Source organism: Crocuta crocuta, unplaced genomic scaffold, assembly GCF_008692635.1.
Source record: "Crocuta crocuta isolate KB4526 unplaced genomic scaffold, BGI_CrCroc_1.0 scaffold36, whole genome shotgun sequence".
Classification (NCBI taxonomy): Eukaryota; Metazoa; Chordata; class Mammalia; order Carnivora; family Hyaenidae; genus Crocuta; species Crocuta crocuta.
Genome location: NW_027532203.1, coordinates 12,928,707 through 12,943,491, shown reverse-complemented (window position 1 = coordinate 12,943,491; position 14,785 = coordinate 12,928,707). Strand labels below are relative to the sequence as shown.

Here is a 14,785-nt window from a genome sequence, read left to right as displayed (position 1 = left end):
CAAATGTATATATACCTTGTAAAATGCAACCTTATATACAATTATATACAATTGTATATATTATAAGGTTAATATATACAACTGTATACATTTAACATTATTGTAGTTAAAACAATATATATTTAAATATATGTATATATATATATTAGTTAAAACAAATAGTTTCAGAACTGTGTTTATCACCAAGAATCTATTACTGATGAATACATAAAACTTTCAGTTTGACTGAATATTACTTATATTTCAAACTTAATTACATTTTGCTACCATTTGTTTTTATAATTTCCCAGAATCTGTAAGAGAAAACAAAGAAATAACATTCTTTGTTTTAGATGGAAAATTTGCAGACTATAGAGATCATTTCTTTTCTAGATATTCAGATGATAACCATTTGCAGAATGATAGCAAATGACAAATCTGGAATGAATGAGAAGTTGAACCTATTTTATGGAGAACATTGAATCCCATGTCTAGAAATTTAGACTTGATTCTATTCACTTTACTGATGGTTGGCATCCTTGAAGATTTTTGAGTAATATGTATCATGATATAAACACACAGAAAAGCAGAAATAAGAAAGTGAAGAGCAAATCGAATTAACTTATAGCCTGGTATTTTTGTACCATAATTTTGTACCATGTAATGTTTTTCACTGCACTAAATGATTTTCCCACAGTCTGCTGTTTTATTTAGGTTAGTTTTGAATAAAACTATTTCTTATGCTATGCTATAAACAGAATGCTATTTGCTTGTTGTAGATCTAAATGGGATAAAATGGATTCTTCTGCTTCTCTCTTACACGTACTTAGAAAAGAGTGAAATATAAGGCTATATTATATTTGAACAATGTTTCCTAAATAGTAATCAGATTTAATTCACATTACATGAAGGAGTCAGCATGTGGACTACCACAATCTATTTCATATTGAGTTAATATCAATCAATTGAAATATTATTATAATAAGTTGCTAAAAGCATGGAATATGACACCAGACTACAAATCTCAGTCCTATCACTTACTAGTGGTGCAATTTAGCACAAGTTATTTAATCTAAATCTTTATTTATTATGCAAAATGTAGAGAATAATGTTACTTATTTCTTAGAGTGGTTATGAGGTTTTAACTTAAGAGGCCAAATACAATGCCTGGAATTGCTATGTCCTTATTAACTATTGTAATTATTTTGGCATTTTAGAAATTCCAGTATTAAACAATTTGATTCTCATGTCAAGATTACTTATCTGATGTAAATCACCTGATTTTGATTCTGGATATCTAAGTGTTCATTTGTTTGGTGGTGGTTAATTACATATACTTACACTATTTATCCATGATATCATTTGTTTCTCCATTTGCTGTTCATGACTATTAAAAGGCAGAGTATACTGCAACTGTTTCTTCTCTATGAATTCCTACATGATTTTCAACCCAACTTTCCATCAACATCATTTTGTTCACTATGTAAAATATTGCAAGAGGCACTGGCTTAGGAATGAGTTAGAAGATAATTAAGACGTCGGGTATTTGATCTTTATTAGGAATTACCAATTCATTGAATCTTCTAAAATCCTTAATTTCCATATCTTTTAAGAGAAGAGGTTGGCTACAGCCTCTCCAAATTTTCTCACTACCAAGACTCATTCATTATTTCATTCCACATTCATCTCCAACTCTGCCTTTGTAATCACAGTGTTTAAAAGTTCAAGTTTTCTAGGCAAACTCTAATTATTAAAAACTATAAGGTCATGCCGAAACACAATCAATAATTGTCAAAAATCAATCTCATATAATATGAGATTGTCCTACTTTTAAATTAAAAAACAACAGCAATGGGTTTGAGGTGGTTTATATTGTCATAAGAAATCATACAAAAAATAAGATAACTTTATTGTATACTACTGACCATGCAGTGAAATGACCAAGTTGCATATCATGATGTGTTCCACTCCTTTACCCCCAACCGTCTCAAACCCTGTTTGAGAACAGGGGCTGGGCAAAGCATGGAAACCGATGAACAGTCATGCTATATTAGAATTAGTTTTGTAGGTCAGGTCTTTTAACCAATGTAAGATAGTAGAGGTAATTAGTATTTCATAAAGAGTTGATAAAATTACATTTAGATGCAACCAAGTTTATATGCTAGTAAGTCTAAAGTTTATATGTTAGTAAGCCTAAGCTGATGAAGAGTAGGTAAGTAGACAATATCTGTTTGATTTTTGAATTTGTTAAAAAGAGTCTTCATTCCTCAGTGTTGTTTTGGGAACATCAACCTAGTCCAGTAATCCAAGTAAAAGTATTTGAAATATTGGGTGATCTATTACATTTTTTTTTTTTTGCCATGTGTGTTATCCTAATGTTACTAGTGATCTCTCCCTCACTAGATCCACTAGTCTTTCTGTTTCCATTCTGGACCTTGAGTGATATTAGATATTATTTATATGATCTCCTCTAAACTTCCAACCCTGATACGTTGCTATTTCATATAAGGTCAAAAGCAAAAACAGTATATTTGAGATGGTTCTCTGTAAGGAGAAATGAACATTTCTTGACAAAGAGAGAGTCTTTCTTTTCCAAGAGTCTTTTGGGGCTGAGATATGGTCAACTCTGCATTTACTAGGAATATGACACTTACCATCCCCAGGGTAGGTGACTGAAGGGTGCAGCAATCTGCCTTGACTCACAAACATACTCTGAGCATATGTGGAAGCCCAACCTATAACCTATGAGTGCTTAAGTCACAAAAAAATCAATGAAAGGACTGGTGGATCTTCCTTTCCTGGTCCTGCTTGTTATCAATTTATTCCTAGAGCATAAGAAAGACATATTTAGTCATGAGTTATGGACATAACTTTATTATTCAACATTGGCCAAATAGGAAATAACCGAAGTACTTACTTGGTTCTTTATCAAAAATAAAAATTAGAGTAAATAATCTATTACTTTTATGGAAAATTTAAATGCTGCTTTATGCATGTATATAAATTATGAAGATTTCTGGATTCCCTAAACTAAGTTTGACACATCATAATGGCAACATTTGTTTTCTGGGCCTCTACCGTCAGCCGTAAAATTACCAAAAAAAAAAAAAAAATCATTCTATAAATGTAAAACCACTTCCTTCAACCCTGCTACAAAATGAAACTGATAGACTCAAAATTTGCCTGTGAGACAGAAGGGATATAGCCATATGCCAATGGTAAGAATAGACACTCTGCTTTCTTCTTCCAAACTGTCTACAAATAGCAGTATGTGTGTGTACATGGAGAAACAAAGAGGAAATATGAACAGATGTAGGAATATTTACAGAGAAGGAATGTCATTTTTAGTACTGAATTGGTGTAAATGAGGAAGGGAAGTAATAGAATCATGGAGGGATGAATACTAGCTCCTGAGAAATGATATCTTTCTTCCTCTCTGTTCAAAGCTCTTTGGCTTTCAGCCAGATGGAGCTTTATTTTCTTTTTTATTAAATAAATTTTGATTTTCCTGTGATCACACTGGTTTTTAATAAAAAGACACTCTAAACACAGAGTTAGAAGGAGTTTGATGGAATTTTTCACTCAGAGCACATATTATTATACCTGCTTGGGTTTGAAGACACAGGGCACCTGCTGAATTTCCTGAAACAGAACTAGATGGGGGATGGCTACGGAGCCAGCAGGTGAACAGTAAGGTTAGCTTGAAATTGAGGATGCAGACAGGAAACTAGCTCTGTGAAGTTAAATTAATTTGTGACTCTTATGCCTGGGAAGAAATCAAAGAGAACACCCCACTGTCGCCTGCAGTGTCCTTTCATTTCCAATTGGAATAGTCCTTGATATTCCATTGAGGCAGTCATTTAATAAAGAAAACCAAAGAGTATACAGCAAGGAGGGGAAAAAAAGTTTTGCATTCAGAAAGCATAAAAATTAAAAGCAAGTACTGGTTACTTTGAGGAAGATAGTTATTAAATTGTGAAAACTGGTATTTCTGTCTTGCTGGCACTGATGCCAACGGTCCATAATTAAATTTCTCTCTGCCTCAGTTATTCTTTAGATTCAGCTATGCAGGTTTGGTGTTGAGATTCACAAACAATAATTGAGGAAAATGGCCCCATTAGAAGATACTCATTGTCATCCCAGGATGAGCATGTATTCCACTCACCAGTCGCATCTAATGTCCTAGAATAATAATAGAGTCACTTTTCACTATAAAATGTATCCAGTGTTGGATAACGTATGTAGTCAGTCCAGTTTTCTATCATGAGGTAAGACAAAATCATGTGGCCCTGACACATTTGGGAAAACCTGCAGAGTCAAATTTATCTTCCAGCTGGCCTCAGAGACTCAATTTGGTCACTTTCGTGTCTAATAGAAACTTTTTTTAAAAAATTGAAATACCCTTAAATAGAAAATACTCTCTCTACTTTCACTAGTGTGCCTCCCCCATATCTCTCTGGGTAATGAGCTCTGAAGACAGTTGAGTTTTTATTTCTAAATATGTGAAGTGCAGATAAATGTGTCAGGTTATATGATCCAAGATGTTTCTTGATTTTTATTTTTTTCTTTAATTTTTAAAAATTTTGTAATGTTTATTTATTTTTGAAAGAGAAAGAAAGAGACAGACAGAACTCAAGCAGGAGAGGGGCAGAGAGAGAGACACGCACAAAATCCAAAGCAGGCTCCAGGCTCCAAGCTGTGAGCAAAGAGCCCTATGTGGTGCTTGAAACCATGAACCTGAGCCAAATTTGGATGCTTAACTGACTGAACCACCAAGGCGTCCCATTGATTTTTAATAATTGCTGAAACACAGTGATTTTAAATACTTAGGATTTTTACCGCCTTCACAAATGCAAAGTAATAATAATGATATAATAATAATACTAATAATAATAAAAGGAAGAATAATATTATTCTTATCAGTTTCTACTTCAAGAATGCAAAACTATTCCCATGTTGAAAGGAAATGTGCTTCTTGAATGTATCAGAAGATGGGCTAATTTGTTGAAGCTGTGTCTACACTGGTTCTCAAAGTATGCTCTATGGACTCTTAGTGTTTCTCAAGATACTTTTAGGGAATCTGCAGGGTCAAACCTATTTTATTGATCATGCAGTGTTTTTGTTTTTGTTTTTGCTTTTTTTTTGGTATTGTTTCACCATGTTGACTAAAAATACCTTTCACATTGCAATAAAAATTATCAAGTTTAATAATCCTTAATCCTTAAGTTCATATATTTTTTAATATTCTGCATATCAAAAGAGGAAATGCATGTGAAGGATGTCTAAGTACATTGATTTTTTTTTTATTTTTGTGATCATTTGAGTTTCAAGCTGAATTAGCTACTTTATTTTTTTAATGGAACACCATTTTCACTTGAAAGGGCAATCAACGGAAAAACTGTAGCTATTCAGACTTGGGTACTAGTTAGACATTTTCTCAAAAATGAACAAAGTGAGCCAGTCAATTTAAGGAAAATATTATCTGCTGCCAAGGATGAAATTCAAGCTTTTAAGTTAAAATTAGAAATTTGGAAAACTTGTATCTGCCACTAGGAGCATGACAGCAATACAAAATTAAAAGGCCTTTCTGATGGGATTGGTGGCAATAGTAACAAATGGGATTTTTTGATACTGTATAATGAAATGTGTCAACTGTGGGAAGATCTGTCTAATTCGCTGTGCCATTCCAAATGACCGCAGCTTGATATGACAAAATCGCGCATGGGTAAAAGATCTATTCAAGATGTGAGATAGAGCAATGATTTTTTACATAGCAGTGGAGAATGTTTATTAATACAGTGTCAGATTCCATGTTACAAGTAACTTTCAAGAAACTACTTACTGGTGTAGTGTTAAAGGATAAAATCTACAATTATTTGAAAAGGCTGTTAAATTACACCTTTTGTTTTCCAACTACATATATGTTGAAGTTATTTATTTTCATGTGATTCATTCAAATCAACATATTAGAACAAAGTAAATGTATTATACAATATAACAATCTAGTTATTCTCTATTAAACCAATCATTTAAAATTTAGAAAAATGTAAAGTACTATACCTCTTGTCACTAATATATTTTTTGCTTTGGAAAATACAGTTGAAAATACATATATTATGGTAAATTGTGAATAAATATTTAATGAGTACGTATTTTTAAAAGTCTCTCAATTTTGACACTTCATATGGTAAATATTTATGGCTATAACCTACATAAACAAAAGTTCTTTGGGGTCTTCAATAGTTTTTAAGAGTACAGTGGTTCCTGAAACCAAATAGTTTACATTGTCTACATCATTCTTCATTTTCCTAATGTTTATAGATCAGTCCTCTCCAACTCATATAACAGTTTAAGCCAAATATATTGGCCAAATTTTTCATTTAAAAAGTTAGAAAGGCGGGAAGGCAAGAGAGAAGGAAGGAAGGAAGGAAGGAAGGAAGGAAGGAAGGAAGGAAGGAAGGAAGGAAGGAAGGAAGGAAAAGCAAAAGCAGCATGTTGCCCTAAAATGTTACACTTTAAATGCAATCTAAATATATGTATCAGAGGGGCAATTGGGTGGCTCAGTCGGTTAAGCGTCCGACTTTGGCTCAGGTCATGATCCCACGGTTTGTGGGTTCGAGCCCTGCAACGGGCTCTGTGCTGACAGCTCAGAGCCTGGAGCCTGATTCTGATTCTGTGTCTCCCTCTCTCTCTAACCCTCCCCTGCTCATGCTGTGTTTCTCTCTCTCAGAAATAAATAAAACATTAAAAAAATATATATGTATATATATGTCAGAGATGGTATCACTGTCATGATTCTTTTCCCTCTAGTTACATACTACCCTCTGGCCCTCTGAGGAGGATTAGCTTTATTGCCGCCAGAATGAGATAAGGTCAGGTCTGAGAATCAGGCCAGTATTTCCCATCCTCCACCCCCAACAGGAAAAGGTAAACTGGGTTTTAGTCTGAACAAATCAGACTGCTTATAATCAATTTAGAAAAATGGTTGCATAATTTTTTGCATTCACTTCCATATGCATCATATTAGAGGTCTGCATTTTTAGTTTTTAATACAAAAATTGACAGAAAAAAATCAACTTTGCTGATTTGATTTTAAAGCTATTGCTGAATATGATTTCTTGTCTGTATCCTTGCATTCTCCTTTCTTTTTCATTTTAAGGCATATAGTACATACATAAAAACATAAGAAACATGTGCAGTTTAAAGAATAAAAATAAAATGACTATTTGTGTACCTATCACCCAGTTGATGAAATAGGATATTACAAACTGTTCTTATTCCATTTCCTGTGATTAAATCATGCTCAGTAATTAACTAGAAAAATTTGCCATGTTCTATTAGCTGAACGATTCCATTTGGGTATGAATAATCAGTGTCCATATAGCTAAAGCAGAAATTATTTTTAGGAACGGTTCTTAATTCCATCATAGTCCCATTAAAATCAATTTAGTCAACAAAAGTCATGACCTAGAATTTCAAGTTTACTCTTTCCAGGGCTTTTCCATCCATACTATTGTAGAGGCTAGAGAGGAAACTTTCATCTGCTCTTAAACAAGTGCCTTGTGTTTTAATTATTAACTTTTATAATTTCTTTGATCCTTGTGTAATTGTCCTCCACCTTACAACACTGGAATTTAACATAACTCTCTACTCTAAAACTAATGTATGTTCTTATAAAAAAAAACGTTAAAAATAGAGAAAAATCCAAAGACATAAATAAAAACCACCTCTGGTTTTAACACGCAAAAATAATCTTGGCAATTGTACCTCTGTCCCCATTTCATTTCATTTCATTTCATCATTTCATTTCATGTTTATTTATTTTGAGAGAGAGAGACAGAGACAGAGAGAGCGTATGTGCACACACAAGTGGGGGAGGAACAGAGAGAGAGGGAGAGAAAGAATCCCAAGCAGGCTCCATGCTGCCAGCAAAGAGCCTGAAGTGGGGCTCGATCTCACAAACTGTGAGATTATGACGTGAGCTGAAGCAAGTATCAGAGGCTTAACCAACTGAGCCATCAATATTTTATTTTATTTTAAACATTCTTTTATTTCTTTATGTTTATTTATTTATTTTGAGAGAGACAGGGACAGCATTAGTAGGGGAGGGGCAGAAAGAGAGGGAGAGAGAGGACCCAAGCAGGCTTCACACTGTCAGCACAGAGCTCGATGTGGGGCTTAAACCCATGAACCACGAGATCATGACCTGAGCTGAAGTCAGATGCTTAACCAATAGGTGCCCCTATCTTCCCTAACTGAAAACATAAATCTACATTCTTGACACTCCTCTTTAAAAAGAAATCAAATTTTAGAGAAGAAAAATAAGGCAAATACCTATCTCTACATAACAAGGCAGTCTAAAAGTTAGTGACTTGAAACAGTTTATTTTCTCATATAATCCTGGGGTATATCTCAGCAGTTCCTCTGCTGGTTTCACTTTGGCTCCTTTGTGTACATTTGGCGGAAGTGGAAGGTTCAAGTTGGCCTAACTTAAACGTCTGTCAGTTGGTGCTCGTTTTTGACTTGGAGCACTCGACTCGGTTATCCGCCATGTGCCTTCTTCAGGTGGCTAGAGTAAAATACTAATCCCAGAAAGAGTCATGGTAGAAACTGTAATACGTCTTGAGGCCTTAGCTCCAGAGTTCATACAGTATGACCCCCATTATAATCTATTGATCAAAGTACAACACAGGGTGAGGCCCGAATTAAACTATAGGGAACTAGTGGCTCCATTCTGTATTGAAGGAGATAAAAAAAAATTGTGATCATATTTAACCCATCACAATGTTGCAAAGCATAGGAGGTATTTACCGTTAAAAATTTCTATTTGCTAAGGTGCCTGGGTGGCTCAGTCAGCTAAGTGTCAAACTCTGTCTCAGGTCATGATCTTACTACTTGTGGGTTTGAGCCCTCAGAGCCTGGAGCCTGCTTTGGATTCTGTGTCTCCCTCTCTCTCTGCCCCTCCCCCACTCAAGCTGTCTCTGTCTCTCTCAAAAACAACATTAACAAATTTTTTTAAAATTCTGTTTTTTTTTTGGAAACTTCCATAAATTTAGAATTTATTAGGTTATACATTTATAGAGAGTGAAGAAATAAATCCAAATTTATCAGGCAGTAGCTGACATTTTATACCTATCATCAGGTCACAAACACTAATGCCTCCCGTGAAGCTACAAAGATAATAAACATAATTGAAATGGGGCAGGCGGAGATTGAAGTCATCTGGAATATATAAGCTCTGTCTAAAAAGGTAATAGCAGTTATTTCATGGCAATATGAGCCCAGTGATGCCTGAAATACTGATATTTTAAGATAAAGACAAAATTGCAGTGAGTTAAAGTTATTTCTTGTATCTCAATAAATTGATCCAAAAGTTTTTATGGAAAGACAGGAGGCCTAGAATAGTGACAACAATACTGAAGAAGAAATTCTGAGGATATACACTGTTTGATATCAAGACTTATTATAAAGCTACAATAGTCAAGATGGTATGATGCTGGCAAAATAACAGAAAAATAGATCAATGGAACAAAATAGAGCACCCAGAAACAGATCCACATAGACAAAGTCGACTGATCTTTCACAAAGGTACAACATCAAGCCAACAGAGAAGGGAGAGTCTTTTCAACAAATGGAGCTGGAACAATTGGACATTCACACGCAAAGAAATAAAGAAAGAAAGAAAAGAAAAAAAAGAGAGAAAATCTCTAGTCACAGACCTTAGACCTTTTTGCAAAAAATACAACTCAAAATGGATCATAGACCTACAGGTAATAAGCAAAACTGTAAAAACTTTTGGGAGACAACATAGGAGAAAATCTAGGTGAACTTGGTTTCAACAATGAATTTTCAGACCTGCAAAATGATCTATGAAAAGAAAAATTAATACGTTGTAACATTAATAATTTCTGCTCTGCATAATACAATGTTAAGAGAAAGTAAAAACAAGCCATAGCCAGAAAATATATGCAAAACACACATCTGATAAAATGACTTGTGTCCGAAATATACAAGCAGTAGAAACTCAATGATAAAAAAAACAAACAAATCAATTTTAAAAATAGGCAAATAGACACTTTACTGAAGAGGAACTAAAAGATGGAAACTAAGCATATACAATATGCTCAACATTATGTGTCATTGAGGAATTGCAAGTTGGAACAATTATAATACTAGACACCTATTAAAATGGCTAAAATTAAAAAAAAAAAGACCATACCAACTGCTTCTGAGAATAAGGAGCAATAGGAAATCTCATTCACTGCTAGTGGAAATGTAAACTTGTAGAGCCACCTTGGAAGACAGTTTGGAAGTTTCTTACAAAGATAAACATAGTTCTACCATACACTATAACAGTCACTCTTCAAGTCACTTACCCAATCGAGTTGAAAATTTATGACCAGAGAAAAATCTGGACGTGGACATTTATAGCAGATTTGTTCATTATCACCAAGCAATCAACGTGTCCTTCAATAGGTGAATGGATAGATAAACAATGGTATATCCATATAATGGAATATTATGCAGCAAGAAGAGTAAATGAACTATTGAGCACCTAAAAGACCTAGAGAATCCCTAAATGTATATTACTAAATGAAAGAAATCAATGTGAGAAGTCTATATACTATAGAGTTCCAACTACACGGTATTCTAGAAAAGGTACAACTATAGAAATAGCAGAAAATCCAGTGATTTCCTGGGATTTGAAGTAGGAGTGGTGTGAGTGGAATGAATAGGTGAAGGTTAGGGGATTCTTAGAGTGGTGGAACTGTATGATACTGTAATGCTGAATACTAAAATTGCACATTTTTCAAAACCCGTGCAACTATAAAACACAGAGTCAACCTAATGTATACTGTTGACTTTAGTTTATAACAACATAGCAATATCACTTAACTAGGTGTAACAAATGTACTACCCTCATGCAGGCTTTTAATTATAAGGGAAACAGTATTTGGGATGGGGTACTGGTATATGGAAACTCCCTACTATTCCATTTTTTTTAGTAAATTAAAATTTAAAAATAAAAAAATAAACATTTTGTGTTGATTTTGTTTTCTAATAAAATAAAGTATAATAGGTGAGTTGAATTATTGGTTCTTTAATGGATAAATAAGTNTCATATGTTTGCACGTATAGGAGGATTAGGAGGAACTTGACGGAAATAAGTAGTATTTCACATGAGCTCCAACTAATTTTTTTTCTTTTAGCTATAAGATCAAATTAAGTAAATCTCATTTGATGCTATAGTATTGTAATATCAGTGTGTGTGTGTGTGTGTGTGTGTGTGTGTGTGTGTGTATGTGTGTATAATACTCTACATTATACGGTATATGCAGTTGAAATATTTCTACTGAGGTACAGGGGGTAGAAGTAAAGCATTTGATAGATAAGACTCCGTTATTAAGATAGCTATTTATAATGCACACTTTGGGAGCCATCTATTTCAGAAAATCTATTGTTAAACAACATTATCCTTCCAACTATTTTCATTTGATTTGAAAAGTCACTTTCAAAAAGGAAAATGACATCTACCACCAGCAATCTTTTTAAAGTTTTGAGAACTTTTTTCTACAATATTGATTTAATAAGGATTAACACATTTCAAAAATTCTTTCAATATTTTCATTGTGAAGAGTATTTATTTTTGTTGCTGTAACAACCAGAAACTGATGTGAGAAGACAGAAAGTGTGAATTTCTCTTTCTTCACACACAGTACTTTAGATGACAATTACTATTCCAATCATTAACTGGAGAACTAATGTTCTTTTATTAACCTGTGATCCAGTATAGGGTTGGGTCAGGCCAAGGAAGATTAACAGCAATGTTAAAATGTTGGTTCCCCAGATCTCCTCCTATCTCACTTCCTCTCTGCTCCTCCATGGCTCACTCTATGATGCATTTGGATCGTTTCTACCCTGGCAGTTTTCCAACTGCCCCGATCCTAGTTTTTAAGATTTCATGGCCTCATTTTCTTTGCTTCAAGATTGTGCTTTGAGTTTGAAAAAAGACAGATAACACACTAATTCAATTGAATGCATTAAGTTGAAAATAGCCTAAACTAAATAAACCTCCATAGGGGGATGTGGATTTTAATAGTGATGTGAAAATATAGAGGCTTAAATAAACTTTGAGTGATGGAAATTTAGTCAGCAACTCAGGTCAGAGGATGTATCACCACAGCTGGGAGGATTTCCTCTAAGCCAACCTAGGCATAGACCCCTGCTGCTGTGTCCTGGGCTTTAGGAGTGGAATATATGGGGAGATGGAAGAGAAGCTCTTAACTTCAAGAGTTTTCTCTTGATTGTGTTGAACCTTGTGCTTAGGATTTGTAATTTTTTTTCTTATTCTGCCTGATATAATTTTAGCAACTTTGGAACAAATGAGTTCTAAGAGAATGGAATGAGTCTTTAGGTTGAAAAGATACTTTTTCAGTTACCTGCTAGGAAAAATGGATGATATTGGATGTATAGAACTAGAAAATGCATTGGGCTAGGTGGAAAGATAAGGAGCTCTTTATGCAGAGTCTCAGCTCTAGGGACAAATGCTTTGGGGTATTGTTCGAAACTAAAAATAAACAGAAGGCTTAGAAACAGTGAAACATTGCTATACGAGAGAAAATGTAATGTAAGCTCTGTTTTGAAGATAGCATATTCTTTTTTGTACCTTCTACATTCTATCTTCTCAATGATTACATATTATTTAACACCTTTCTAACAGCCAGGGTAGCAATGGACAAAACAGAAGACAGTGGAATAGATATTAGTGGCAGACAAACTGAATATATCAAAAAGTTTCAGGTGATAACATTTAGAAAAGTTACTGGTAATAATAGTCATCTAGTTCTCTAATGAGAAATCCAGAAGTCCTATAGCCCACATGAGTGACTTGTAGTCTCAAGCTTTTGCCTTTTGCCTTATACCGTGATGTCATCAACAACTAAGAATATTCTACTAGTATGATCCTAGAAACTAGTGATGGAAAAAGCTTTAAATATTGTAGCCTATAAGTATCACTGGCATCTTTTCATTTTTTTTCTTTCCTTCCTCTCTATCAGAGTGTCTTCTTAGGAGAAAAAATGGTTCAAGCTACATCATTTATCTTTACAGTGTTTTTCATAAAAATATGTGACCTTGTGTTTTCTTTCCACAGATCCAGGACTGCATAGGCAGCTGTATTTTTTGCAAAGACCATCCAATGTAGTAGCCATTGAAGGAAAAGATGCCATCCTGGAGTGTTGTGTTTCTGGCTATCCTCCCCCGAGTTTTACCTGGTTGCGAGGAGAGGAAGTCGTCCAACTCAGGTATTATACATTGAAGACTTTGGTGAAGTTTGTCACTGTTTATCTTTCTCTCATTTGATAAAGGTACCTAGAAATTCTAGGGGTTTTAATGATAATTGTTCTTCCCACACACACATGCCTTGACATTATACAATATATGAAAGACGTTTATCCACTGGGATAAAGAAATGGGGGACAGAATCAAAATCCATGAGATCAATTCAGAAAAGAAATTTAGAAAGCCAGGTTGCTGTTAAAATAATAGTGTCCAAAAAGTATTCAGGAAAGATCCTTTGGAGGATCTTGTCCTAAGGAAGTGGTATAAAGAGTGATGTATTTATTAAGAAACTAAAGTTTTCTGATTTGAAATACATAGCATGTCATTATAGGGTCTGTGAATTTTTTTCAGGTCCAATTATTACCTTTCATATTCTAGATATGACAACTATTTAAGATAAAACAAAAGGAGAACATGGCTGGCTTTGAATTAGTAGACGTTCATAAAGCATAGAAGAAAGTAAAGTCTTGGGGCACCTGGGTGGCTCAGTTGGTTAAGCCTCCGACTTCAGCTCAGGTCATAATCTCACAGTTTGTGGGTTTGAGCCCCACGTCGGACTTTGTGCTGACAGTTTGCTCAGAGCCTGGAGCCTGTTTCAGATTCTGTGTGTGTCTCTCTCTCTGACCCTTCCCTGTTCACACTGTCTCTCTAAAAAATAAATAAAACATTAAAAAAAAAGAAAATAAACTTAATAGAATGGAACACTTAGTCTGAAATGTTTTGATTAAATGGATTTCACTTAAGAAATTAATTTTATTGATTTGGAGGTCTGGTGTAATCTTTTTAACACTTTTGTTTTCTATGATGAAAAAGGTTCATAGACAATAACTTTCATCTCCCACCTATATTATAACAACACTATATGATATAGTGTCACAATACTTTTGAGAATGTTAAAGCATATGAGAAAGCCAGTTTCAGCATTAGCATGTCAAATGTGTTCGATGAATGTAGCCAGATATTATTGGAACACAATGAAATGTGGCTTTGTACAAAGATTACTAAATTGGATGTCAGGGCACAAGACATTGAGTTCCACTGTAAGGATTCACTTCTCTGGCACTTGTGGTCCTTAAATCCAAAATAAGAGAATTGGACCAGATTATCTGTAAATTTCTTTTCAGTACTAAGCTTGGTTTCAGGTTTAGTCTATTCAGTTTCTTTGATCACTGCCTTCCAATGGGAGTGGTTTACCTCAAAGTGATTTTTGATCAATAAATGTGATGTTATCAAAGTCCCACAAAATATACTCTCTTTCTAAATTGATAATTTGATCTTTTTTAAAAATTTTTTAATGTTTTATTTGTTTTTGAGAGAGAGATAGAGACAGCATGAGCAGGGGAGGGTCAGAGAGAGAGGGAGACACAGAATCTGAAACAGGCTCCAGGCTCTGAGCTAGTTGTCAGCACAGAGCTGACGCGGGGCTCAAACCCACGAACCATGTGATCATGACCTGAGCCGAGGT

General features: G+C 34.4%; 1 protein-coding gene across 1 annotated transcript in view; it reads left to right on the top strand.

The window, feature by feature from the left end:
- The window catches only part of DCC (DCC netrin 1 receptor), a 750,532-nt gene that overhangs the window by 128,243 nt on the left and 607,504 nt on the right, over window positions 1-14,785 (top strand). The window contains exon 4 of the mRNA XM_077777558.1: window positions 13,133-13,283. Within this exon, the coding sequence (XP_077633684.1) occupies window positions 13,133-13,283 (151 nt within the window). The remainder of the gene's footprint in view (window positions 1-13,132; window positions 13,284-14,785) is intronic.